Genomic DNA, 26,957 nt, shown 5'->3' with positions numbered 1-26,957 from the left:
GCTTGTTTGGCAGTTAGTGGGAGCTATAGTTTGGAATTCAAATAGTCAAAGATGAGCTGGGTCTTGCTCCAATGCTGCTCCTAGGCAACTCTTGAGAGTTAGATCCAAAGTTGTCTTTGTGCAGTTTGGCCTCAGGTGTTCTCAGTACTAGATGCTGCTGTGGGGTGTGTCCATATCTTTGCTGGGACCTCACTGAACCTGTCAGACTCCTGAATTCCGTTTCCCACCCCACCCCCTTTGCTTGTGTAATCTACTTTTTGGTGTCTTTTTCGTTTTTCAATAGCAGAAGATTGAGGCAAAAAGGCCACCTTGTGTGCTACTTAAGGGGTAGGCCTTAGCCTAGGAGAGAGGCCTGTTAAAGGATAGAGTTCTTCAGGGTGGGCCAGTGTTTGGTGGCAGTCTGCCAAGCAGCCTTTTTGATCTGCACTGGAGGTGGGCAGGGACCCTCACCTTCAGCCCCTCTTCCTCTCTGAGCCTGCAGGAAGGGTGACTCATCTGCACATCCTGCTTCATGCTTCTAACCCTGGTGGTTTGGTTTGGTGCAGGGTGAAGGTGGCCAGATTGTTAGATAGAGGTCCAGTGCACAGGGGTTAGAGATCTGAGAAGAAGGTACGGAAGGCTTTTGGGATGGAGCCCTAGGAAAGAGTTAACAGGAGTTTCTAAGGGGCGAGAGCGGGCAGGGGGAGGCCTTGTGCAGAAAGGGGAAGCACATCTGGGGTTAGTTCGGTTCCGCCCTACCCTGGGGAGGCCTGAGTCACCACACTGCCGGCCTGGCCTTCCTCCACCTCGTCTTGGGCTGGAGGCATCTTGTTAGAGCCTAGTCTTCTCTACTGTCAGCCACAAATACAAGTATGAGCCTGTGAATGTTTCTGGGTGCCAGGTAGTTTTCCCGGTGTGCCAGAGAAGTTCTCTAGAACCAGAATCACTGTCTAGAGTTGGCAGCACTACCCACCAAGCTGACAAAGTTAGGGGTCAAGGGCATAAGGGTGTTGGGAATGGGTCAGGCTGTGATCTTGGAAAACTAGTGGAAGGAGTCCATTGTATCCACCTAACAGGGTGAATCTCAGAGCTCAGAGAGAGGCTGAAAGAGACTTGAGGGGTCAGGGCCTGGAGTTGAGGTTGCCTCATAGAATCTTTACAGTCTGGAGTGTGAATGGAAATGTAGAGCGTTGGTTTAGTTTGCAGATAAGCCAGTAGATACTGGTCATAAGCAGCTCTTTATTTTAGCTATGTTGGCAATTCTGCATAAATCACTAATTAAAAAGTTAAGATTCTTTTAAAGTTCTTCCAGGATAGACCTAGAATTGTCCTTTTTCTTTCTTTCCTTTTTTTTTTTTCCCATTCACGTCCTGCTTTGACTTAGATTTGGACAGCTGCTGTTCTCCCTGGGTTGAACTCAGCCCATCAGCTGCCCACATGCCCCAAATGTGCCACGTCCCTCTTTGAAAGATGCAGTGTGTGTGGGTGCGTGTGTGCGCCCTCTAGAGTGTTGAAGAGGAGTGTCTTGAGGGCCCCACCCTGAAATCAAGTTTCTATGACAACCAGCACTCCTTAGACCATCCTGCTGTATATATATATATCAGATGGCTTGTGTTAAGAGGCCATAGCTTGCCCAGGCTCTCAAAGTGGGAGACCAAAGGTATAATATTCCAGTTTGTTCTGGTCCTTTGTGTGTTTGAATGTAGTTAAGGGTACCCATTCTACTCCCTTCCTCTAATGCTGTGCCACTGAAATATTGATGCCCCTGAAAGAGAAGCTACCACCTGCTCCTGTCTGTGTGCACTAAATCAGCCTGGCATGGATCCCAGAGTAGGCTGTCCCTCAACTCCAGTGGAGTTCTGGGATGTCCTGTGCTCAAGTGGCTAGGGCTTGGGCTAGAGATCCTTCTGGTGTCGTCTGCAGAGTATCACTAGTCATTTTAATCGTAAGAGGAAGAATACCTTGGGTACATAGTATTGGTTTATCTTGAATGTCTGTTTTTGGAGCCCGTTGATAATGATTGGTGTTTTTTTTTTAGAGGGTTTTACATTACATAGTGGAGAGTGACCACGTACTTCTGTTTTCCCTTCACCTTCGTGTTAGGATTACAGGTGTGTGATCCTGAATCTGGCTTATATAATGCTGGAGATTGAACCCAGGGCTTCCTTTATGCTAAGAAAGCACTCTATCAGCTGAGCTACATCCCCATCCCTGGTACTGCACAGACCAGGAGTTGGGGTGCTCAGGCTGTGGGACTATTTTCTGATAGGATCTTCCATGGAATGTGCCTCTATTTCCAGCTGTCCCATCCCCTTGCAGCAGCAGCAGCAGCAGCTGTCATGTGAAGGCCTCTAGCTGGCTCAGCCCTTTTGCAATTATCTGGCTGGTTCTGCCAGCATTGGGGGTGGACAGTGAGGATGGGCATAGCTAATGGCAGTTGGGAGCATGGGAGGTCACAAGGGAACTAACTGGTGTAAGTTAAGAAGGACTGGGTTCAAGGGCTGAGGGAATGGGTTACCTAGGTCAAATGGGAGGAGTAGAAAGCTCCCACCATAGGAAGTGGGGGCTGAGGTAGGACTGACAACTTTGTAGGGAGAGTGAGTGTTTGTTGTAGCCGGACCCTAGCCAGTCATCAGGGAGATCCTCATTTCCCCTGACTCACACTGCAGAGCTGTATAATGCACTTTACAGCCAGTCCTTCACCATGTGAGACTTGAGTCACCCGGTTCCTAGGGTGTTGGCAATGCCTCAGCCTGGCCCTGCCCCACCCATTCCCATTCATTTCTACTGTTAGGACAGGGGTTAGTGAACACACACATTTTATCCATTTCTTTGACTCAGCCTTACAGAATGTACCACACTCGGGCTGTCAGTAAGACCATCTTAAGTCATTCTTTATCTCACATGTCAATGAACTGGAGCCCCGAGCGAGCGAGCGAGCAAGCGAGCGAGCGGGGAAGTAACTTATCACACCTACTTCCAAGTCTCAGTTCTTATGGCCACATACTGAGTCACCTTTGCTCCTAAGTAAGAGAATGCTTCCCTCAGAAGATGATGGTAATTACAGTGGATACAGAATGCAACATTTGGAGGGTAAGAACCTAGCTAGCTTCCAAAGGCTCTAGCAGCCCAGAGCTCTGTACTAAGAAGCCTAGAAGTGAAGCAAGTCCCAGGGCAGGGTCAGCTACAGCAATCTAAGTCCTGGGGCGGGCAGAGGGCATAGGGTGTAGCAGAGGCAAGACTGTGAGTGACAGGAACCTCAACTATGTGGTGACTCAGGCTCTGGGCAGCCTAGGCCCTTCCTTCTCAGCCTGATCTTAAGCTGAGCTTGGGGAAGTGTGAACAGAAGAGGGAGGGAAACCCAGGCTGGCATTCCTTCTCCCCCCCACCCCCTAGAAGGCAGAGGAAGTTAGAAAGCTGATTCCAAGGAAGAGTCAAGACTGGTGTTCCCCAGTGTCTCTGCTCCTCCCTGGACCTTTAGGGAGGGAAAGCAGGCTGGGCTCAATCTGTTTGTTCCCGCTCCCTCTCTTTGCTATTTGCAACGCTGCCTGCCCAGTCTGAGCACTTGTCTTCTTCCTTACCTCCCCTCCTCTCAAGCAATAATGCTTTGCCTCGATTACTTTTTCCTGATCTCCAACAGCACACCCATGCCTGGAGTCTCTCCACTGCTGGTGTGAGTACCCACCCTTCCCTCTGCTTAGCTCTTTTCTTTTCTCTAGATAGTCTTCCTAAGACTTCTGACTTTCAAGACAGCACCGTCATTCTTGTTCCCTAACCAGCTTTAACGTGAACTCTAGCTGGTCCTAAAGATTTCATTAGGACCCAGGGCCATGAAGGATTTCCCTGTATTACTTTGAGCCATTCAGGAAGTCCTTATTTGAAGTCTGAGGTTAGTTACAGGCTGAGATTTGTACTAAACTGGGGAAAAGTGATCTTGTTTTTGGTTTTGTATTTTGCTTAAGAGGGAAGAGTTCAGAGTTTGAGAGTTGCTTAGGAGATGTTTAGATTCCAGAGTGAACCAATTGGTTGGCTTGGAAAGACAATTGATTAGGAAGAGCTTAGAGTGGATAGAGAAGGGTCTGTTTAACAGGGTTCCCTAGTGCTGGGTGGGGCTTGGTGAGTGGAGGTGGGCACTGGGAGAACCCTGTGGTACTCAGAAGGGTTGCCAGTCATTTTTCTGTGTTTAAGGTTGCCGTCCGAAAGGACCTTCAATAGGGGAAGGAGTATGTTTCTAAACTGCAGACAGCATGCTTTGACTTCCTTTCTAGGATCACACTTAAAAAGCTGTTGGGTTTTTTTTTTTTTTCTTCTTTAATGTACTGGTTTCAAAAAAAGGGACTGTGGCAAGAAGGGAGGTGAAGGGGAATCCCCTGGCAGAGGGCCCATCCACAGAGCTCCCCTTTGTGGTTACTATGGAAACAGGCATAATAGGAACAAAACATAGTCATGTTGCTTGGCAACCTAGGAGCCTAAGGTTCATCACACACATACTCATGACTCTTTCATTTCAGGGAACCCCCCCAGGGCAGGAGCGTCATTCCTGGAAACTGGGTTATCCCAGTGATGAGTCCTAGAGCTCTTGTAGCTTTCATTGTGAATCTGGAGGACTGAGGTGTGGGGCACCTCTGAAGGGTGGTGCAGTGCCACCCCTACAGCTGACCTGAACCCAGGCCAGTGTTGACAGGAGTCTGAAACCTTGAAGAAATAGAATAAAACAGGTTTTTTTTACAATGTTAGGGCGAAGGGGATTCTTCTAAAGTGCATGTGTGTGTGTGTGTGTATGAGAGAGAGGCTTGCTCCTACATCTGGTGTTGGGTGTGGGATAGCAGAAAAAAGACAGGATAGAAAATACAGCTTTCCATTTTCTGAACAGGAAAATTGTGGCAAGGAACTGAGAAGACAAGGTAAAGCATTCTGAGCCATTCCTTCTGGGCTAAGTACCTGGAGGTCAGGGATTCCATCCTGCTGAGTTCATTATTACCTACTGACAAGTCCTTGGGCCCAGTGTTGGATGGACAATAATGTTTGTGCAACTGCAACAAAGATCTACAAGTAAAGGAATTGTTCCCTGGGGGCTGACATTCTGGAGAAGGTGTGAGAGAGAGACAAGACATTTGTATAAGGAGCAAGGGTTTTGGAGCCAGTTATCTAGAAAGCATTCAGTAAATTAACATGTCACTGAGATCTGGGGATCTATCTTAGTGACAGAGTGTTTGTCTAGCATGGATGAGACCCTGACTTTGATCCCGAGCATTACAATAAACAACTCTTGTCTCTGAGTGACTGCTGAATGTCTGGCAGCGCCTCCCACCCACCCACCCAGAGCACATGAAGAGGGAAAATCCCTTTAAGATGTGAGTGGGAATTTTAATTTTTCCTTTGCCAGCTGTGTGACTTTATAGGTAAATCAGTAACCCCCCTGAGACTATTTCCTTATCAAGTACCTCCTTCTCAGAGTATGTGAGGATTAAATGAGCTAATATGTGAAAATCTGCAGAATCACATACAGTGGGCATTATGGTGGGGATAAGGAGCTATGGCATGGGCTGGCGGTGGGCTAGAATTTTCACTTAAAACACTGAAAAAATTGTGTGTGATTCTTTGAGACAAAAGTCTCACTCTGTAACCTGTCAGAACTATATAATCTAGGCTGGCCTGGAACTCAGTGATCTTCCTGCCTCACCCTACTGAGCATTCAGATTTACAAACATGGAACCATTGTCACACCTGTCTGAAAACTTGAAAACAACCCCTTCCTCTGGGCTAATTAGGAAACTTCAAGTCTGGTTCCAATTGTAAGATCATGATCTTTAAGGATTTTAAGGATGGAGGTTATCCTTTCCCTCTTAGCCTAGAATGGGACAGGAGCCAGTTCCCAGAACTATGCCCTGACCAGGTAATCTTGGCATCCTTAACCCTGAATGAAGTGTCTGGACAGTGATCCCTGTACAGCAGCTCCAAAAGCCAGCCTTACCCTCCTGCCTTCTTCCCTGTTGACCAAGAGGGTGGCTAGAACAAATACTAGGCCAGATACAGTTGGCTCAGAGCCCAGGAAGCTCTCCCTCTTGGAGATGCAGTGTGCAGCAAAATTGAGGTGCCTGGTGCCCACAACCCTTCATTTTTTTTCTTTCTCTCCTGTGCCAGCCTCCTTCCTCCAACACTCCTGCCCAGAATGCACTTTGCAGATACCCATGTCTTTGGGCTTACATCACATCATAGCCAAATTCCTGAAAGCCTGGGGATAAATCAATTTCCATTTGAACATGCGTCAGGAAACTTGTTCTTACAAGGAATAAAATGAAGACCCCACACCCACAAGGTTTCTCTGTGTAGCCCTGGCTGTCCTAGACTCAGAATATCTGTAGACCAGGCTGCCCTCAAACTCAGAGATTCTTCTGCCTCTGCCTCCTGCATGCTGGTATTTATGGTGTGTGCTACTGTCACCCAAAATTAACTATCTGTTGGTAATTGATTAACTGGTGACTTTTGGGGGAAGAGTGTGGGTAGAGAAAAAGGGAGACATTTCCATTTTTTTTGAGGCAAGGTATTATGTAGTCCAGTAAGCCACAGGTGACCCTGACTCTTAGGGGTCTCGGTCAGACAGCCTCAGAGTGACAATTGCACTAGGCAGAAGTTTACTTTTTTTTTTTTTTTTTTTTTTTTTGTGGTTCTGCCTCTCTATAATGCTTAAATTTCAAGGACTGGGATGAAGCTCAATTGTATATTGTTCATTTCTCACGTAAGAGGCCTTGGGTTCGATTCCTAGTACTCACCCAAAAACATCTAACAAACACTCTTGACCATTATGGAGGTATTGATTTAATGTCAACAGGGATTACCTGGCTAGTAGGATTGCCGAGTACTTCATTTTATTCTTAGTCTATGTTTAAGAGGTGAAATAAATGCTATTTGTATGTAGATAGGGTCTTACTACACAGCCCAGGCCGGCCTCAAACTCAGTTTGCCAGTCATTACCTCTTGAGTGCTAAGATTGAGCTATTCCTGGCTCAATAAATGTATGAGTACACATCTAAAGTGAATGAGATAACATGTCTTGATGCGGTGAACACTTATAATCTCAGTGTTTGAGAGGCTAAGGCAGAATTGTTGTACATTTGAGGACAACCAAGCCTACGTTGTGAGTTCCAGAACAGCCTGGGCTACAATGTAAGACCCTGTTGCAGTAAGCCATGATTGAGGGCTAAGAGATGACTCACCCTGTGCAGGTGGCTGCCACCAAGCCTCATGACCTCTTCGATCTCAGTGGAAGGGGAGAACAGATTCCCACAAGTTGTCCCTTGACTGCCACATGATCCTGCACACTAAATAAAAGAAAGAAATGACTGGCTCTTGAGTTTTATTTTTTTTTATTTTTTTTTTTTTTTTGGTTTTTCGAGACAGGGTTTCTCTGTATAGCCCTGGCTGTCCTGGAACTCACTCTGTAGACCAGGCTGGTCTCGAACTCAGAAATCCGCCTGCCTCTGCCTCCCGAGTGCTGGGATTAAAGGCGTGCGCCACCACCGCCCGGCTGAGTTTTATTTTTTGAAATGTGTTTTGGCCTGATCCTCACTTTGTATCTCTGGGTGGCGGAACTCACTATGAGTTCACCCTAGTGACTACTGGGAAAGGAGTGGATTTTGGATGGGGGGGGGGTTGAGCCTGTTGACAGTGTGTTTGTGATGTTTAGTGGGTTTGAGGAGAGAGAGAGAGAGAGAGAGAGAGAGAGAGAGAGAGAGAGGGAGAGAGAGAGAGAGAGATATGAATGTTAGTAGCCAAGTCTCTGCTTTGCCTGTCCTTGCATGTCCTTGCCTGTCTGAATTTCTACCTACATTTCTCCACCCTGGTGTGTCCTTTATATCTGTGTCTGTTCTCTATCACTCTCTTCTGTTGTCTCCCTCCCCCCATCGCCTGTACCCTGTGTGGTAACTGGACCTGGACACAGCCCCCAGGGCTGGCAGTAGACTTGGCTGATATTTTTAGCCTGTAAACATGTTTGCCATTTCAGAGGACAGGGCAGGGCTGGTCTCAGCCCCAGCCCACTCATGATCTTGGAGCGAAGGTGCTCCTGCCTCAGGCCAATGTCTCAGTTCTCCAGCTTGAGTTCTCTTGGGGCATTTGGAAAGGAAGAGAAACTGGAGTGGGCAGTTGGGTAGCCATCTGCCAGAGAGGGTAGAACTCATAGAGAAGAAGAAAAAAGGAGGTGTGGAGGGGGGAGGTAGCCAGAAGATCGCTGTAACCCCATCATTAAGCATTTAATAAAATCCACAAATAGTTAGACGTGGCTGTGGGAAATGGCTGTAAATTGGGGAGCCCAGCAACTTGCAAATGGAAATATGAGGGAGGAGCTGTGAGGGGGTAGAAGGACGGGGGGGCAAAGAAAAAGCTGGACCTTGGGTTCCTCAAGCCTACTGGGGCATAGTGGTTCATGCCTTTAATTCCAGGCAGGCCGAGGCAGGCGAATCTGTAGGGTTATCAGGTTCTAACCAGTTCTAGGACAGCCGGGGTTACACAGTCGGTGCTCCCTTCCCGAAATAAAACACCCAAAAGGCATAGGGGACAGGGTTTACGGAAGAGGGTGAGCTGTTAGTTCCGTGGCTCATCTAATGGCTGCAGGCCTGGCTGGTCGCTGCAATGATGAACAGGACCGTGGTGTGGTGCGTAGGTGACTCCGTTCCTAGGGGTCGGATTTAAGTCTTAATTAAGAGTCAGTGTGTTCTGTAGATAGAGAAGAGAGAAAGCCTGAAGCCGAGAAATGGGCGAGGCTGCAAGAAGCTTGGGAACTGCGAGAGGAGGCTGGGGCCTGGGACTAATGTATCTGAACTTGAGAGAAAGCTCAAAGGTCTGTGTGGAGGTTGGAGGTCGAGGTTGAATCATCTGAGTTTCTTGGCTCTTCTGGAGAATAGGTTGATGCTGGATTCCAGCTGTGAGGGTGAGCCTCTATCCTTGCGTGCTTCCAGGAATTTCTTGCTGGTGAAGACATGTACACTGTTTAAAATGAGGTGGGAAGATCCAGACTCAGGACAAGAGCAATAAATGGGATAAGGAAGGGGAAAAGGCGACGCCTCCTAGTCCCTGAGGCCCCTCAACGTTGTCCCTGAGCCCCCTCAACGTTCTCCTTTCACTAGCCCATTCCAGGGTGGCTTCAGTGTTAGTCTCGCTCTCGGGTCCCAGCCCTATTCGGGCCCCGCCCGGCCCCGCCCTCTCCCCACAGCTCGGGGCAGACCCGCCCGAGTTACAAGAGCCGCCTCCGCGCGCGGGGGCCCGGCCACTTGGAGCAGCTCTGCCGCGGGGACTGCACTGTCCGCCCTGCCAGACCCGCCCCGACTGGGGCTCGCCGTCGCCAGCAGTCACAGCACTGCGACCTCGGGCCCTTCGCCGGCTATGGCTGCGTCCTGGGGCTGAGCCCACAGGTAGGGAAGTGAAGCGCTGGGAGGTGAGGTGTGGGGCTCGGGTACGGGCGACCAGGGGAGGGAGGGACTCGGACGAGGTATATTTGCGGTAGTGTCATTACGAGGGTTCCAACAGTTTGGAGCAAACCTGGCCGCCTGCGGCCGCCGGGACAGGCGACGCGTCACGTTTCGGGAGTAAAGCTTTCTCCGGAGTTTGGGCCAAGTTTAACTAAGTTAGAAAATCGCTTCTAAGTGTGCTTTGCTGCGCCTTAGTTTTTTCACCAGGGTGAATTGTCGTCCCAACTGCACTATAGGGCGTTCCAGGTCTGGTGGTCCCTGACCCACCCCCCTCTCTTTGGGCGGTGTCTCAGAGCACTACTGGGTTCCTATTCCATGTTTACTGGAGAAGTTTTCCAAGATCCCAATCGCCCCTCCTGCGCCCCTGCACCACGTGCCCCTTCTGCTGTCCTTTGCGGCTCCCCACACCTCCATCTCTCCGGAGTCCCCTCGGCCCCACCCTGCTCTGTACCACCAGCCTCTCCCTTTCTGGCTCTTAGCGGCGACTTCAACAGCTCCCCTTCAGCTGCCCCGCCCTAGTCTTGCCCCTCCGTGTTCCCAGATCCAGAAAATTCCCTTCTTTCTCCAGGGCGTCGGAGCCTGGAAGTTTGCAGCGTGCCTCCCTGTGGGATGGGTGGGAGAGGGGGGTGGGGGACATAATTAGGGAGATTCCTGTGCTGGGGTGGGCGCGGGGGGGGGGGCTGTGCAATCGACACAGTCCCGAGAACCTCCCTTGCTCCTTCTAGGGGCGGTACTTTCTTCCTACCCCACCCCACTCCCAAACTCGTCCGGGCGGGATGGCCCCCGCCCCAGCGCCTGGCTGGATTCCAGCAGCCTGAGGAATGTAGTGGTTGGAGCCGGTGACTAATTCAAACCAGAATTCGGGGGTGGGGGGATGAGGGGCAAAGGGGAGGGGGAAGGGGCCGTGTGTAGGCGGTGGGGGCCGGAGCACTGGGCGTAGGTGAAGAAATTCACTGCTCTCTTTGGAACTCTCCACTTTTGCAGTGCACGCCAGCGGAGAGGGCGGGGGGCAAGATCCTACTGAGGGGTTGGAAAGGCTTGCACGCTTAGGGTGTGTGCAGAGAGCTGTTATGTAAGGCTTTCCCATGCAGGGAGGGGATGTGCAGTGTGTGGGAGCCTGGGCCTCCTCTGGCCGGAGCCCCTTGCAGTGCCAGGGCGGGTTTGAGGGGAGCAGAACCTTGGTGGCACTGGGTTGGCAGCAGGGCTAGCTGTACGTGGGGATGAGCACTAGAAGACTCTTAGGGGGGACCCGGGGATATCCTTCAAGTAAAATGGAGCCCTGACAACGTAGTGTCCCTGGTGTGTGTGTGTGTGTGTGTGTGTGTGTATGTGGTGTGCTTGCCTGCACATTCTGTCACTTCTGCACAGTGTGACCACAGAAGATTGTGTGCATGATGTCTGGGTTGGCACCCTGGTTTGGCAGGGTGTGGCCCTAGGCTGTCTCTGAGGACACGCGGTGTTTCGGGGTACTTGTATTATTCTCAGTGTCCCTGTTCTGTGGAGGGGATTTGTAGAAAAGCTTCCGGGGATAGTTGGGGGTCCTTGGGGAGTGACTTGGAATTCCCAGGAGAAGAAGGACCCAGAGGTCTACTTCTGTTACCAGAACACCTCTGGACTCCCTACAAATGGTTTTGAAACAGTTTGCCCTTAAACTTTAGCAATGTCAGGGACCACCTTACTGCACCCCTCTCCTAACAGCAACCTAACATATAATAGATGTTGGGATGAGTTCACAAGATCCAATGATTCAGCTGGCTGCTGTCCTCAGAGGTGACTAGGAGAGTGGAGGGCACACAGGAAGATGCTGTGGGCATTGTTTAGGGTCTCTACCCACACTGAGAATAGTTTAGGTGAGTAGAACTGTTTTGGTCCTGTCCTATTAGAGAAGTCCCTGGGGTAGGGTGGGTCTCTTTTCCTCTTCCCAAGCTGAATGAACCAGTAGCTTCCTTTTCTTAACTTGAAAAACTACGGGGTGATGGGGGGTGGGGGGGTGTTGCAGGTCTGTATCTGGTCTGTAGAGTGTGCAGATTGTGCAGTAGAAGGAAACCCCTCATTTAAGGGACACTTCCTTGGTTTGAGCTGAGCTATAGGGCAAGGAAAGTGTGGGAAAGGAACTGGGAACATGGGAGCTGAGCTAGTAAAAGCCTCAGGGGCCTGGGTGCTGATAGGGATGACATCTGGAAGATGTCTAAACTCCTTTCTAAAGCTCTTGCCCCTAAGACATTATGCACAGGGACATTTTGAAGAGAACCAGGACATTCAGAGAGACAGGCATGTGAGTCATCCAAAGCTTGGTGCTAATGGCATGGAGGTCAGCAGCGATACAGAGGGTCTGGGCCTAGCACTCCACAGCTCCAAGTCCAGGAAAGGACAAGAGAGACAGTGGACCAGGGACTCCGTGGAAGAAGAAGAAAAGTAGCGTTAGTTAAGGACAGGGAATGAGCTATGGGGCCCCAGCTCACTTCAGGCCTAGAGAGGCTCTACTTAGAGGTTCAGAGCCTACTAGGCCTCATGCTCCACTACCAGACTCTTATGCTCCACTTGGAACTGTCTGTAGGGTTCTGGCAGAGCACACCACTCTGAGCCTGAGGAGCTGGTTTGAGGGGTTGGAGTAAAGCTGTGGGGGTGGAGGAGTGTGTTGGGCACTGGGGTGTGGTCACTACCTTTTTCAGAACTTGGGAACTGCCTGGAGACAGACAAGAGAGACAAACTGGGAGAGCTAGTCTGACTTCTGAAGAAATCTTTGCCTGGACGCCCCCAAGTTTCTCTCCTTGGAGCTGGGTTGACCACGTGCTTATATTCACTTAGGTTAGAGGAAGGGAGGCGGTTGCCAATTTAGAATGTGCAATACACCTGGGCCCCTTCAGGCTTCAGCTAGGCTCCTAGGAACTTGCAGTTCCTTGATTTGACCACTGGATCATCTGCCTGGCTTCCAAAGCCTTCTTGATCATCCATGTCTGAGTGTGTCCAAAAAGTGTTGGAATGGGGGGATGGTATCACAGAATGTTTCTTCGGAAATGTCTGTGTACTTTGATGAAGCTCCCCCTTTCTCTCTCCTAGCCCCAGTTTCTGCTGGGGCTAAAGCTCAAATAATTGGTTTTGGGTCTGTCACTGTTACAGTTACAGGAGTCGTTATTCACTTTCAGTGAAGTTTGTGTTATTGCTTGTGAGAGGATGTCCTGTTGGCTATTCATGGGGCTCTCACACTGTGGTAAACCTGTCTCCTCTTTTAGCCTTCTGGGACTTGGAGGGCAGAGGCAATGACTGACTACTGTAGGGTGTCAATGTACAGAGACTGCAGTTATGAGCTGAAGTGAGCTCCTTTGTCCTGTACAGGTCCAGGCCTTGAAGTTTGTGTCTAGGGGCCCTCAAGGAGGATAGGGCAGTCTTGGGAGTATAGTCCCCACAGATGGAGGTTGAGCTGGGCAAAGCATTGCATACGGCCTGTCAGGGAGCGGCATCCTGCCTGGTCCCTGGGGCCTGGAGCGGAGGTTCTGGGGGAAGGGGAAGTGCCTGGAGCTGATCCTGGCTACGTGTCCTGGCTAGGCTGGGGGTGGGAGGGAGCATTGCAGCCACTGTTTGAAGACCTGGCTCTGAATCTTTTTGCTACATGACTTGACCACTGGAGGGCGAACATGCAGCACTTACTAGGGAGCTGGGTGGGGCACAGGGTATAGTCTAAACTGTAATCTAACCCACAAGGTAACAACATACTTCTCCCTCAGGTTCCCTAACCATAGGACATTGCCCTCAAAATTGGTGTCTTAATCCCAGAAGTCCTGTCTAAGGCCATTTTTTCCCTGGTGGTGTGCCCTGATGGGGAAGTTCCCACTGGGTAATACAATGCTGTCTTCAGTCTCTATCACTAGAAGAGGTGGAGAGCCCCTTAGCTAGAGGAGGGAGAGGGACTCTCCCTTCTTGCTGGAAGTGAGAATTTAGAGCTTTGGGGCTTGTGACTTGTTTTAAAGAGTTGTGTGTGTGTGGGGGGAAATGTGTGTGGCCAGAGTAAAGAGGAGAGGTGGAAGCCAAAAGCAGTTATGGGTCTGGTTATGGCTATCAGTGAGCAAGAAAACCATCATGGTGGGGAGGGGCTGCTGGGGAAGGGGATGCTAAAGGAGGCTGGTAAAACTTCCTTCTGGTAGTTATGGTAGCATGGTTGACCCTCAAAGGTAGGTACAGACATAGAGGAAGGTGCACATCCAGGGATCTGAGTACCAGGTGGACAGGTGGCAGATTTTTGCTGCGAGCCATAAAGCTTTCCTAAGCCAGAAAAGGTGGGAGATGGGGCTGACAAGAGTCTCTGTGAGCTTCTGCATGTGTTTAATGTATGTGTGTCTTTCCCTGAATATTCCTCCAATATCCAAGACATCTGGGTCTTGTTGGTTTAGTTCTCTTTGCTTGTTCCCTCCTGTAAGTGGAAAGGGCCCCATTTTGCGACTACTTAAGTATCCACATTGGCCTAAAACTTTAGATATCCTTGTCTCCGCCTCCTGAGGATTCTTGGTGGCAAGAGTCACAAGGTTCACTCCTGTAAAGTTTTTTGTTTGTTTTTGACAGGACCTTATGTAGTCAAGGCTATCCTTGAATTCATTATATAGCCTAGGATGGGCTAGAACGTGCAGTGATCCTCCTGGCTCAGCTTCTTAAGTGTTTGTATTACAAGTGTGCACCATTATGCCCATCTGTGCTAAATGTTTGTAATTTTTCTTGTTTTGTTATAAATGTGGTTTTTTTGTGTACGCATGTGTGTGCGTCTTCATACTTTGCCACATGTTAAATGTTTGAGGACAACTTGCAGGTGTCAGTTCCCTTCTACCATGGGGGTTCTGTTGAGCCAACTCAGGTTGAGTGCTAGAAAGAAAAGCATCTCTTGTCTTCCATGTATTAGCCCAAGAGAAATCCAGAACTAAGTTCTGGAGTGTTCAGGCTTTTGAAAAGCTTGAGATTCCTGCCTTTTGGGGACACAGCCTCAAAGAGACTCAGAATAAAGGTTCCTTAGATGCTGGGCCCGGGGTACCTACAACTCTGCCTAGGTGGGGCCATCATAAGGCTGGTGGAATGTAAGAGCAGGGCGAGGCTTCTTGCCCTCTTCTGGTGGGTACTTCCCTCTGGCTCACTCTCTCCTGCTCCAGCACTGGACTTGCTTCTGGGTGTTTGTTTCCCTTATGGGTCTCTCTCTATGGCTTCCCACGTGTCTCATCCTATATGTATATTTGTGTCTTGGTCTCTTTGCTTGGATGAAGACTGTTGGACTGGGGCTTGTCTCCATATTCCTAAAATAATGTTGTTAATTCATCCCCATAGGATTATTTGTTCATGAGATGAGACCCTAAGAAGGGGATATCAGTGGCACAGTCCTGGCAGGCAGAGTTCTGCAGAATTTCTTCTCTCCGTCTCTTTCTTGGTGAAAACATTTTTTAAAAAAAATTATCTTCAATCTTATTTTTTAAAATCCAGTCATTATCTCTCTCCCAGTCCATTCTTGTCTTCTGACAGTTCCTCATCCCATTCCTCCTCTTCAGTCGCCAAGAGGATGCCCCCACCCTCCCCTATCCCCCACCCTGCCAGACTTCCCACTCCCCGGGGGCCTCAAGTCTCTTTTTTTTTTTTCTTTTTGGTTTTTCGAGACAGGGTTTCTCTGTGTAGCCCTGGCTGTCCTGGAACTCACTCCGTAGACCAGGCTAGCTTCGAACTCTCGAACTCAGAAATCCACCTGCCTCTGCCTCCCAAGTGCTGGGATTAAAGGCGTGCGCCACCACCACCCGGTGGCCTCAAGTCTCTTGAGGGTTAGATGTGTCTTTTCTCACTGAGGCCAGACCAGGTAATCCTCTGCTGTGTCAGGGACCTCGTACCGGCTAGTGTATACTGCCTGGTTGCTGGCTCAGTGTCTGAGTTCCTTCTCTTAGGGGAGTGTTTATGACAGTATATATATCGTCTTTCTGGGTGTGTCTCTCTTCTCTGACTATCCAACCCCTCACCTGGTTAGAAGTGTCAGGGCTTTTCTTCTAGTGGAGATCTCTAATCCTAGCTGGAATCATTATGTTCTTGGGATGGAAACTCTGTGTCCCATGGTATAGCTGGTTAGTTAGAGCATGTAGGTGCAGCAGTGATGGAAGGTTCAGTTACTGAGATCCTCCCTAATGTAGGTGGAGTACTTCTTTCTTCCCTGAGTGTTCTATGTGCAGGTTGTGCTACGCAGGTCCACTCCATGTGCCCTTCTGGTGCAAGCCTTGTCTTCAGGTTTGGCCCATTCAGCTATTGAGGCCCTAGGGCTTAGCTTGGGAGAGAGAGAGAGAGAGAGAGAGAGAGAGAGAGAGAGAGAGAGAGAGAGAGAGAGAGAGAGAGAGAGAAGCTGTTGCTGCAGAGCAGCAATTGCCCTGCCTCTCAACTGTGGGGAAGAAAGGCCTAGTTCCCTGAGGACAGAGGGGAGAGAATGCTCTTCTGGCGGTCACTGTTGCTAGAACTCTCTGCTTTTGGAAATCCTCTGGATCTGCTCAGCCCCTGTGGTAGTAGGCACATGTATTTTTGCTGCACATATTTTCTTTTGTGTGTGTGTGATATTGAATTGCAGAAGGGGCATTCTGTTATCGCATTTGGCCAGAATCGTGCTCTATCTCTGAGTACTTTCTTTTTTTGACTTAGACTATTCTCACTACCTCAGTCCTCTGTTCTCCATGCAGCCCTCTGTCTTAGGGGTTCTCCACTCCAACCTTGCCTTTTCCCATCACAAAGGATAACACGCTCATCTCTATTGGGCCATAGGACTGGAGCTAGCAGGCCTGAATTCTAGGGTTCTAACATTTCCCTATTCTAGGCTCTGTGTACCTTCCTTTCCCTGTATGTGGGTAGCAGCCAGTGCTGTCCTCTGGGATGCTACCGTAGAGATTTTGCTGTCTAAATGTGGCAGTGGCTGTTAGGCACCTGTAATGTGTCTAATGGCATTACATTTTTAACTTTAAGCCAGGCATGGCAGAACACCTCTTAACTCTCAGAACTGGGAAGGTGGAGGCATGAGGATCAAAATGTTCAAGGTCATTCTCAGCTACAAAGCTGAGATCAGCTTGAACAATATGAATCCCTGTCTCAAAAAGCTAAAGACCAAAGCAAAAGACCCCACAGGGCTGGAGTGATGGCTTGGTGGTTAAGAGTACTATTCTTTCAGAGGACCCAAGTTTTGAACCTATGTTGGGTCTCTTAACAACCACCTGTAATTCCAGTTCCAGGGGAATTCAACCTCCTGATCTCATAGGCACTTGCAGTCAGGTACACATATGCACATATATACAAACACATACAATTAAAAACAAAAGTAGTTTAAGTGCTTATTTATGTATACACATGTTTGCTTGTGTGAGTGTGCGCCACATATGTGGAGGTATACATGGAAGTCAGAGGGCATGGGATTCCCTGGAGCTGGAATTATACATGGTCGTGAGTCACCTGACTTGGCTGCTGGGAGCTAAATTCAGGTTCTTGGGAAGAGCAGCAAGCATTCTTCACCACTGAGTCATTTCTCATCTTTTTTCCCCTTTGTGTGTGTGTGTAAGAGAGAGAGAGAGAGAGAGAGAGAGAGAACAGTAATTTAATTACCTGCCTTAAATTATTTTAAATTATTTTATTTTTGGCTTTTGGAGACCGGTTCTCTGTAGCCCAGGCTGGCACTGAACTTGTGCTATAGCTCAGGCCAGCCTTAAACTCTTGATCTCCTGGCTTTCCCACTTGAGTGCTGAGATTATAGGTGTGTACCACCATGCTGGGCTAATCCATTTAAATTTAAATAGCGTGGCTACTAAGTTAGCAGTTCACTTGTGACTCTTTTCAAGCCCCAAAGGCTTGTGATGAGTGACTGAATTGTGAAGAATTCTCCCAACCCCCAAAGACCTTTTTGATTTACCTGGAGGCTTGATTTAACCTGTATGGGAGGAGTGGGAGGAACATCTGGACTGGCTACAGGCTCCATTAGTGGAGGACAGACCAAGAGCTGTCGCCCAGATATAGAAAACAAAGCTTGTTGCCACCATGGCCTCCACTCTCTCATCTGCATCCCATGGCTTTCGGGACTATGTATGTTGAGAAGGGAGTCCTTCTTGGCTAGTAACAGAGTATCCAAGACCCACTTGGGTAGGACCAACTTGTAGCACGAATCTGGTGGTTCCTGTTTGCAGTGGTTGAGAGCTTTCAAAATGACTTCTCTCAGTAACCTACTGAGTGAAGCATATAGGAGTCCAGATTGGTCCTCAGTGCTTTTGGCATCTAAGGACCCTTATCTTAGGGCTCAATTGAGAGAAGGGAAACTGGGAAGTCCTAGCCCCTCTGGCACTTGGGAGCCTGGTCTAGAGGCATTGCGTTGACTAGGTTTTAGGCGTGACCCTATGCATGTCTGGAGCTGTTGCAGACTGCAGTGACTCACCGTGGAAGGAGGCAGGGTGGGGCCACCATGTGGGTGAGAGTGAGCTGGCTCTCTTTCTCCTCTGCTGGCTCAGCACCAGGATGTTTGGCTGAGCAAGGGGCCCTGCACAAGGAGGAAGCCGGGTACTAGGAAACTTGAAGGGGTAGCTTCAGTTCTTAGGTGTTTGAGCTTGAGACATTTACTTTCGTCTTTCTGCTGGGATTCTGACTTCTAGTCTGGCTTCTCAGTATTGGTCCGGGAGAGGGCAGACCAGACAGTGCCAGTTTCAAGTTGTGAAGAGTCAGTGTGGCTTTCCTCTTAAAAAAGCTTCTTCTGCCTGCTGGGAAGAGAGGGGGTGTTTCCCTAGCTCAAACCTGCACCAGCAGGCTTCTCTCTTGTCTTCCCTTCCCCTCTAGCCAGCGCTTGTGCTGTTAAGTAGGCCCACGGTAAACATTGTGTTTATGAGTTTGCCAAGTTTGAGAACAGGTGTGGTGATCTAGGTTGTTGGTTGTTTTTGTTTGTTTTGTGTGTGTTTATCTTTTGTTGGTTTCTGCCTGAGACTGGGCCACCATCCCATTCTAGAGGCTAGCTAGCTCCAGCACCTTGGAAGCCTGGTTTATATTTCATTCCCTGAGGTGCCTCTTAAGACTTCTGGAACTCTGTGGAGCCCAGTTGGTCACCCCCAGAGTCCCTTGTTTATCATTTGTACAGAGGTAGGACTCTAAGTCTTTTAAATTTCCATATCTGGCACAGGGAGTGCATTTAATAAATGTCTCGAGGATGCAGACGTGTTGGGAGGTAACAATCTAATGCAGTGTACAATTAAGTGCTGGGCTGGGTTGTGTTTGTCCCTGGCTGATTTCCTTTGCAACATCTAGTATAGACTCGGACATACAGGAGGTGATCAGTATACATGTATTTATGATTGTTGACTAATTTCTGGCTGTAAACAGTTTTAGGGTGGGGCTTTGGGTGAGGCTCACCACAATTTATAGAGTCCTTCACACAGTTTCACAGGTATGCTTTTAGATGACTGCCAGTGGTATTTCGTGTGGGTGGCTGTAACCCATTGCCATACCCACCGTCCTGCTGAGTGCTTTCCCAGGGTACCTCTGCAGCTGATAGCTCATCCTGTGGCAAGGAGGGATGCCTTCGCCTATGGTGTCTATCTTAGGGTCCAGTGTGGGCAGCCACAATGCATTGACTAACTAGGGGCCCAAGCTGAGCTTTTGGCTTTGGGAGTCTGGTGGGGATGGGATTGTCTTTGTTTAGGCCACCAGCAGGAGCATGGCTTATTGAACTTCCAGTGGGTAAGGGTTCCTTTTGATCCTGGGGGCCAGGCTATAGATAGTAAGCTGAGTCACTGTCACTGTGGTGGACACCACTCTCTGTGCTTAGAGAACAGTCTCACATTCGTGAAGAGGTATAGACTAAATGTAGCATAGCGGAAAGACCCACAGAAACATCTACATCGATCGTCAACCTCTTTGTGTGCACTCCAGGCAAGTGGGCCTTTCAGTGTCTCAGTCTCTGTTAGTGACTGTGGGACCAGTTATTCGAGAGACTGATGAACATGGGTGTTGTGTGGAACCTTCTAGGGCCAGCTGCTGTCTTAGTTCCTTCAGTCTGCACGGAACTCTTACTATTTCCATGTTCACAGACAAAGAAACATAGGTTCAAAGAAGTTACAGTTCCTTGGCAAGAGTCCTGGAGCTGGGAGGATGCAGCCATTGTTAGAAACCTAGTCCACTTTCCTTTAACCTCATTTTCTGTAGCAATGGGCTTCAGAGTCCTGTAGTTACTGACTGTAGTGGGGACCGGAATTTTGGCCAGCCCTGGGGTTCAGTATTCATCTGTCATTTGGGTGGTAGCTCACTGAGGTTTTGAGAGGCTGAGGGTGAATATCATGGTGAAATTTTTCCTAGGTTGTGTGACCAAGATTCCCAAAGACAGAGCGACTGATACAGAAAGAGAAGAAGGAGGGGCGGGCTCCTGGCAAGGCGTTTGCTCCTGAACCGAGTCCTGCAAAGGTTAGTAGGTGGGATGGTGCAAAGGTACAGAGGATAGGATGGGGCATGCTAGACACATGGTGCAGCGTTTGGACCTGTGCCATGGGTGGATCAAAGGGCGGGTTTCCCCTTTTCTGTCTTCTTTATTGTGTATCATGAGAACTTCCACAGTGGAAAAACATGGAACAGATCATCTGTCCCCCAGGGACCCCCAGGTGAGCCGGGCTGAGGGAGCAGGTGCATGGAGCTTGGGCTCTAGCCCATGGCTGTGCACAGCACTGAAGATCTGTGGCTCTCATGCCTTTCCACCCTCCATGTCCCCGTGACCAGAGCTCTGTTTTTTTCACCTCATCCCAGATGGAGAAGGAGGAAGAGACAACCCGGGAGCTGCTGCTGCCTAACTGGCAGGGCAGTGGCTCCCATGGGCTGACCATTGCCCAGAGGGATGATGGAGTCTTTGTACAGGAGGTGATGCAGAACTCCCCTGCGGCCCGCACTGGGGTGGTCAAGGAGGGTGAGTCTCCCTAGGATAATGACTGGGCACTGAGGGGTGAGAGGGGGAAGAGTGGGAGGTAGGGGGGCAGGCAAAAATGACCAAATGACTGGAAGGCCTGGGTCCAACAACATAAGGAAGGTCAGTACCCAAGCCCTGTCCCTTGCTGCTCTGTGCCTTGCTTGTGAATCTCAGGGGAGGTAGTCATGTGGAGTTTTGGAGACAGATCTTATCTTCAGATCTGATTCTGTGCTCCTCACCAATTCTGCAGCTATGTGTAAAATAGTTGGTCTTTCCATTCAGTTTCCTCATCTGTACTTGAGTGGGCAATACTGTGTCTGCATGGTATTCATGAAGCTAAAGGAAAGTCAGTTTTAGTGACTGTTATGTGGTACTTTCTTGAGACCTGTGGGTCTTTACTTGATTGTTGTACTCCCTTACTTAGGGGACCAGATTGTGGGTGCCACCATCTACTTTGACAACCTACAGTCTGGTGAGGTGACCCAGTTGCTGAATACCATGGGGCATCACACTGTTGGGTTGAAGTTGCACCGTAAAGGGGACCGTTCCCCTGAGCCTGGACAGACCTGGACCCATGAAGTCTTCAGTTCCCGTAGCTCTGAGGTGGTTCTGGTGAGTACCTAGTGACCCACCTTTGTTCAGAGCTCCCCCATGATCCTGATGGCTTTTTGGCCTCACTTCCTGAGCCTTCCTTCTTTCACCTTCTACATTCTCTTGTGACTTCTCTCCGTTGATTTCTTCCTGTTTATATGTGGCATGTGGCTGATTTTGTTCCTACAATTATAGTATTCCTTCAATTTCTTAAGACTATGCCGTGGTGTGAGAAACAATTCAAGCAGTGAGGGCTTAGGTGCCAAGAGGAAGGTTAGCTGCTGTACTCTGAAATGACTTCACTGGTGTTCAACCTGCCTCTCTACATTCCATGAGTGAGCTGATGAACAGCACAATGCTTGCGGGAAGGGCTTCTTTACTCCTAATGGCTTGCTTATTGAATAAACCATGTGTACTCAAAGTGAAAGTATTACCCAATCACAGCCAAGCCATTAGGTTTAACAAATGCTTTCCAGTGTGCAAAGGCTCCTGAGAGGCTCCTTAAACAAGCCAGTGAGCTGAGAATTGAAAGATAAAGGGCCTGATTGGGATGGGTCCCTGGAACAGGTTTCTTTGAACTATCACTGGGTGGTAGGGCCTCTTCCTGGGCAACATAGTCAAGGAATCTACCTATTTCCTAACCTTGCCGTGACTTTTGCTTATAAGAATTTTCTCCCAAATAATTTCTGTTTTCCTCTTATGATATGACTGTTAACCCCTTTCTTCAGTGCCCTGTGTTCTGCCCTAGGAGGCTCTCTAGACCTCCGTTATGGTCTGAACACCTTTGGGAAACAGGCAACTCTGTTGTCGACTGGGCTGCAGCCCAGCATCTGCCGATTCAGGCAGACTTTGCTGCAACCTCTGCCGGGCGTGTCTTTCTGCAGAGCGGGGATGATGAGGACTACCAGCGCATCTACACCACAAAGATCAAGCCACGCCTGAGGTCGGAGGATGGAGTAGAAGGGGACCTTGGGGAGACCCAAAGCCGTACCATCACAGTGACCAGAAGGGTTACAGCCTACACTGTGGATGTGACCGGTCGGGAAGGAGTAAAGGACATTGACATCAGCAGCCCTGAGTTCATGATCAAGATACCAAGGCATGAAGTGACTGAAATCTCCAACACAGACGTGGAAACCCAGCCCGGGAAAACAGTGATCCGACTGCCCTCCTCTCCAACCACAGGCTCTGCTGTGGATATTCAGGCAGGTGCCATTTCTGCGTCAGGACCAGAGCTTGAAGGTGCTGGCCACTCAAAATTCCAGGTCACTGTGCCTGGGGCAAAGGTGGGAAGCCTAGATGTCAATGTCAAAGCAAAAGGCTTGGACTTGGGTGGCAAAGGAGGGATCCAAGCTCCAGGAGTGGACGTTTCGTCTTCTCTTGGGGCTGGCTCTGTAGAGGTTCAGGGCCCATCCCTCCAGAGTGGTGATATTGGGAAAATTAAAATTCCTACCATGAAGATGCCAAAATTTGGTGTCTCAGCAGGCCTGGAGGGTCAGATACCAGAGGTAGGGCTAAATGTTTCTGCACCTGAATTCTCTGTGGGACACAAGGGTGACAAGCCAAGCTTGGCTATTGGGGAAAACACCCAGGCTCCTCATCTGGAAGTAAGTACCTCCTCTGTCAATATCGAGGGGCTTGAGGGGAAGCTGAAGGGTCCCCAAATCACTGGGCCATCACTTGAGGGTGACTTAGGCCTGAAAGGTACCAAGCTGCAAGGGAACATAGGAATGGATGCCTGTGCTTCCAAAATTGAGGGCAGCATCACTGGTCCCAGTGTAGAAGTTGGAAGCCCTGATGTTGAAGTTCATGGGCTAGGGGGCAAACTGAATGTGCCCAAGATGAAAGTCCCTAAATTCTCTGCATCAGGTTCAAAGGGAGAGGGAGTTGGCCTTGATGTGGCACTGCCCACAGGTGAAGTGACCCTTCCTGGGATCTCTGGGGATGTCAATCTGCCTGAGATTGCTACTGGTGGGCTTGAAGGGAAAATGAAGGGTACTAAAGTCAAGACTCCTGAAATGATTATCCAGAAACCTAAAATCTCCATGCAGGATGTGGATCTGAGCCTTGGGTCCTGTAAACTAAAAGGAAATATGAAGGTATCTACTCCCGAGGTGAAAGGTGATGTTAAAGGCCCTCAGGTGGCAGTTAAAGGCTCCAGAGTGGACATAGAGACACCAGACTTAGAGGGTACCTTGACAGGTCCCAAGCTCAGCAGCCCTTCTGGAAAAATAGGGACCTGTAGGATTTCCATGGCAGATGTAGACTTAAATGTAGCTACACCTAAAGGGAAAGGGGGTGTAGATGTCATTCTCCCCAAAGTAGAAGGGAAAGCTAAAGGTCCTGAAGTTGATGTCAAAGGTCCCAAAATGGACATCCGTGCCCCAGATGTGGAAGTTCATGGTCCAGAATGGAACTTGAAGATGCCCAAGTTCAGCATCCCAGGAGTCAGAGGAGAAGGCCCAGATGTAAATGTTACTCTGCCCAAAGGAGATATCAGTATTTCAGGGCCTAAGGTCAATGTAGAAGCTCCAAATGTCAACATGGAGGGTCTGGGTGGCAAACTTAAAGGCCCTGACATTAATCTTCCTGAAGTAAGTGTCAAGACTCCAAAGATTTCTATGCCTGATGTGGATCTGCATGTCAAAGGGCCAAAGGTGAAGGGAGAGTATGATGTAACAACACCAAAGCTTGAGGGAGAACTGAAAGGCCCCAAAGTGGACATTGACACCCCACAAGTGGATGTTCATGGCCCAGACCTGAAGATTCCCAAGATGAAAATGCCCAAATTCAGTGTGCCAGGGTTCAAAGCAGAATGCCCAGAAGTGGATGTGAACCTGCCCAAGGCTGACATCGGCATTTCTGGGCCTAAGGTGGAGGTCAGTGCTCCAGATATAAGCACTGAAGGACCAGAAGGGAAGTTGAAAGGGCATAAGTTTAAAATGCCTGAAATGAATATCAGAGCTCCAAAGATTTCCATGCCAGATGTGGACTTACACTTAAAAGGCCCCAGTGTAAAGGGAGAATATGATGTCACAGTACCAAGGGCAGAAGGTGAGATTAAAGTTCCTGATGTTGAACTTAAAAGTGCTAAAGTGGACATTGATGTTCCAAATGTGGATGTTCAAGGTCCTGAATGGAATATGAAGATGCCAAAGATAAAAATGCCCAAGTTTGGAATGCCAGGCTTCAAGGCAGAGAGCCCAGAAGTGGAGGTGAATCTCCGGAAGGCTGACATTGATGTCTCAGGACCCACGGTGGATGTCAAAGTTCCGGATGTGAACGCTGAAGGACCTGAGGGAAAGCTGAAGGGTCCTAAGCTGAAGATGCCTGAGATGAACATCAAGGCCCCAAAGATCTCTGTGCCTGATGTGGATTTGCATATGAAAGGTCCCAAGGTAAAAGGAGAATATGATGTCACAATGCCAAAGCTGGAAGGAGACTTGAAAGGTCCCAAAGTAGATGTCAGTGCTCCAGACATTGATGTTCATGGTCCTGATTGGAACTTGAAAATGCCAAAGATTAAAATGCCCAAATTCAGCATGCCTAGTCTCAAAGGAGAAGGCCCAGAGTTGGATGTGAGGATGCCCAAGGCTGATGTGGACATCTCTGTACCAAAGCTAGATATTAGTGCTCCAGATTTGAACCTTGAGGGACCAGAAGGGAAATTGAAAGGCCCCAAATTTAAGATGCCTGAGATGCACTTCAAGGCTCCAAAGGTGTCTCTACCAGATGTGGACATGGAACTCAAAGGATCCAAAATGAAAGGAGATCTAGACATATCTGCGCCAAAAATAGAGGGAGAGATGAAAGTTCCAGATGTGGACATTAAAGGTCCACATATAGATATTAAAGCACCAAAAGTGGATGGACAGGGCCAAGACTGGAGCCTGAAGATGCCAAAGATGAAAATGCCCAAGTTCAGTATGCCTACTCTCAAAGGTGAGGGCCCAGATGTGGATGTGAGCCTGCCTAAGGCTACTATTGATGTCTCAGGACCTAAAGTTGATATTGAGGCCCCAGATGTGAACATCGAGGGACCAGAAGGGAAGCTGAAAGGCCCCAAGTTTAAGATGCCTGACATGCACTTCAAAGCCCCAAAGATTTCAATGCCAGATGTGGACTTAAACACGAAAGGCCCCAAAGTCAAAGGGGACATGGATATGACAGTACCTAAGATAGAAGGTGAAGTAAAAGTGCCAGATGTGGACATCAAAGGCCCCAAAATGGACATCAATGCTCCAGATGTGGATGTGCAGGGCCCAGACTGGCACCTGAAGATGCCCAAGATGAAAACGCCCAAGTTCAGTATGCCTGGCTTCAAAGCAGAGGGCCCAGAAGTGGATGTGAACCTGCCTAAGGCTGACATTGATGTGTCAGGACCCAAAGTTGATATTGAGGCCCCAGATGTGAGCATCGAGGGACCAGAAGGGAAGCTGAAGGGCCCAAAGTTTAAGATGCCTGACATGCACTTCAAAGCCCCCAAGATCTCCATGCCTGATGTGGACTTGAATATTAAGGGGCCCAAAGGAAAAGCAGATGTGGATGCATCATTGCCTGAGGTAGAGGGTGAAATAAAAGTGCCAGATGTGGACATTAAAGGGCCCAAAGTTGGCATTGATGCTCCAGATGTTGAGGTTCATGGCCCAGACTGGCAGCTTAAGATGCCTAAGATGAAAATGCCCAAGTTCAGTATGCCTGGCTTCAAAGGAGAGGGCCCAGAAGTAGATATCCCTAAGGCCAACATTGATGTTTCAGGACCCAAGGTAGACATTGATGTTCCAGATGTAAATATTGAAGGCCCAGATACAAAACTAAAAGGTCCAAAATTTAAGATGCCAGAAATGAACATAAAGCCTCAGAAGATATCCATGCCAGATGTCAGCTTGAATTTGAAAGGCCCTAAGGTAAAAGCAGAATATGATGCCTCAGTTCCAAAAGTGGGAGGAGAAATAAAAGCTCCTACTGTTGACATCAAAGGCCCCAAAGTAGAGGCACCAGATGTGGAAGTTCATGGCCCAGATTGGCACCTGAAGATGCCTAAGATAAAAATGCCCAAGTTCAGCATGCCTGGCTTCAAAGGAGAAGGTTCAGAAGTGGATGTGAATCTGCCCAAGGCTGACATTGATGTCTCAGGACCCAAGGTGGACATTGATGTCCCAGATGTGAATATTGAAGGTCCAGAAGGGAAACTAAAGGGTCCCAAGTTCAAGATGCCAAGCATGAATATACAGACACATAAAATATCTATGCCTGATGTTGGGCTTAATTTGAAAGGACCTAAGCTGAAAAGTAGTGCAGATGTTTCTCTTCCAAAAGTGGAGGGAGATTTGAAAGGTCCTAATGTTGATGTGGATGTTGGTGATATTGATATTGAATGTCCAGAAGGGAAGCTGAAGGGTCCCAAGTTCAAGATGCCTGACATGCACTTCAAGGCTCCTAAGATCTCCATGCCTGATGTAGATTTACACCTGAAAGGCCCCAAAGTCAAGGGGGACATGGATGTGGCAGTGCCCAAGATAGAAGGTGAAATGAAAGTGCCAGATGTGGACATCAAAGGCCCCAAAGTGGACATCAATGCTCCAGATGTGGATGTCCATGGTCCAGACTGGCACCTGAAGATGCCCAAGATGAAAATGCCTAAGTTCAGCATGCCTGGCTTCAAAGGAGAGGGCCCAGAAGTAGATGTGAACCTGCCTAAGGCTGACATTGATGTCTCAGGACCCAAGGTAGACATTGATGTTCCCGACTTGGATATTGAGGGTCCAGAAGGAAAACTGAAAGGCTCCAAATTTAAGATGCCCAAGTTGAATATCAAGGCTCCCAAGATCTCCATGCCTGATGTGGACTTGAATTTGAAGGGGCCCAAACTGAAAGGAGAGATAGATGCTTCTGTGCCAGAAATGGAAGCTGATCTCAGAGGTCCTCAGGTTGATGTCAAAGGGCCAAATGTGGATGTGAAAGTGCCTGATGTTGATCTGGAATGTCCTGATGCAAAGTTGAAAGGC

General features: G+C 48.9%; 1 protein-coding gene across 3 annotated transcripts in view; it reads left to right on the top strand.

Moving 5' to 3' along the window:
* Nucleotides 1–9,241: 9,241 nt before the first annotated feature.
* The window catches only part of Ahnak (AHNAK nucleoprotein), an 80,894-nt gene continuing 63,178 nt past the window's right edge, over nucleotides 9,242–26,957 (top strand). For 2 of the 3 annotated variants that reach the window (XR_003712668.1, XM_028777460.1), the window contains exons 1-4: nucleotides 9,242–9,389; nucleotides 19,761–19,865; nucleotides 20,202–20,358; nucleotides 20,783–20,970. Coding sequence is in view for 2 of the 3 variants with exons in the window: in XM_028777460.1 (XP_028633293.1) it covers nucleotides 20,202–20,358; nucleotides 20,783–20,970 (345 nt within the window). In the remaining variant the exon portion in view is untranslated. Of the gene's footprint in view, nucleotides 9,390–19,760; nucleotides 19,866–20,201; nucleotides 20,359–20,782; nucleotides 20,971–21,833; nucleotides 26,374–26,957 lie in introns of all 3 variants that reach the window. The other variant, XM_028777459.1, reaches the window with a different exon arrangement.

Source organism: Grammomys surdaster, unplaced genomic scaffold (assembly GCF_004785775.1).
Source record: "Grammomys surdaster isolate TR1022 unplaced genomic scaffold, NIH_TR_1.0 310, whole genome shotgun sequence".
Classification (NCBI taxonomy): domain Eukaryota; kingdom Metazoa; phylum Chordata; class Mammalia; order Rodentia; family Muridae; genus Grammomys; species Grammomys surdaster.
The sequence above is the reverse complement of the archived record's forward strand: the minus strand, read 5'-3'. Positions and strand labels throughout refer to the sequence as shown.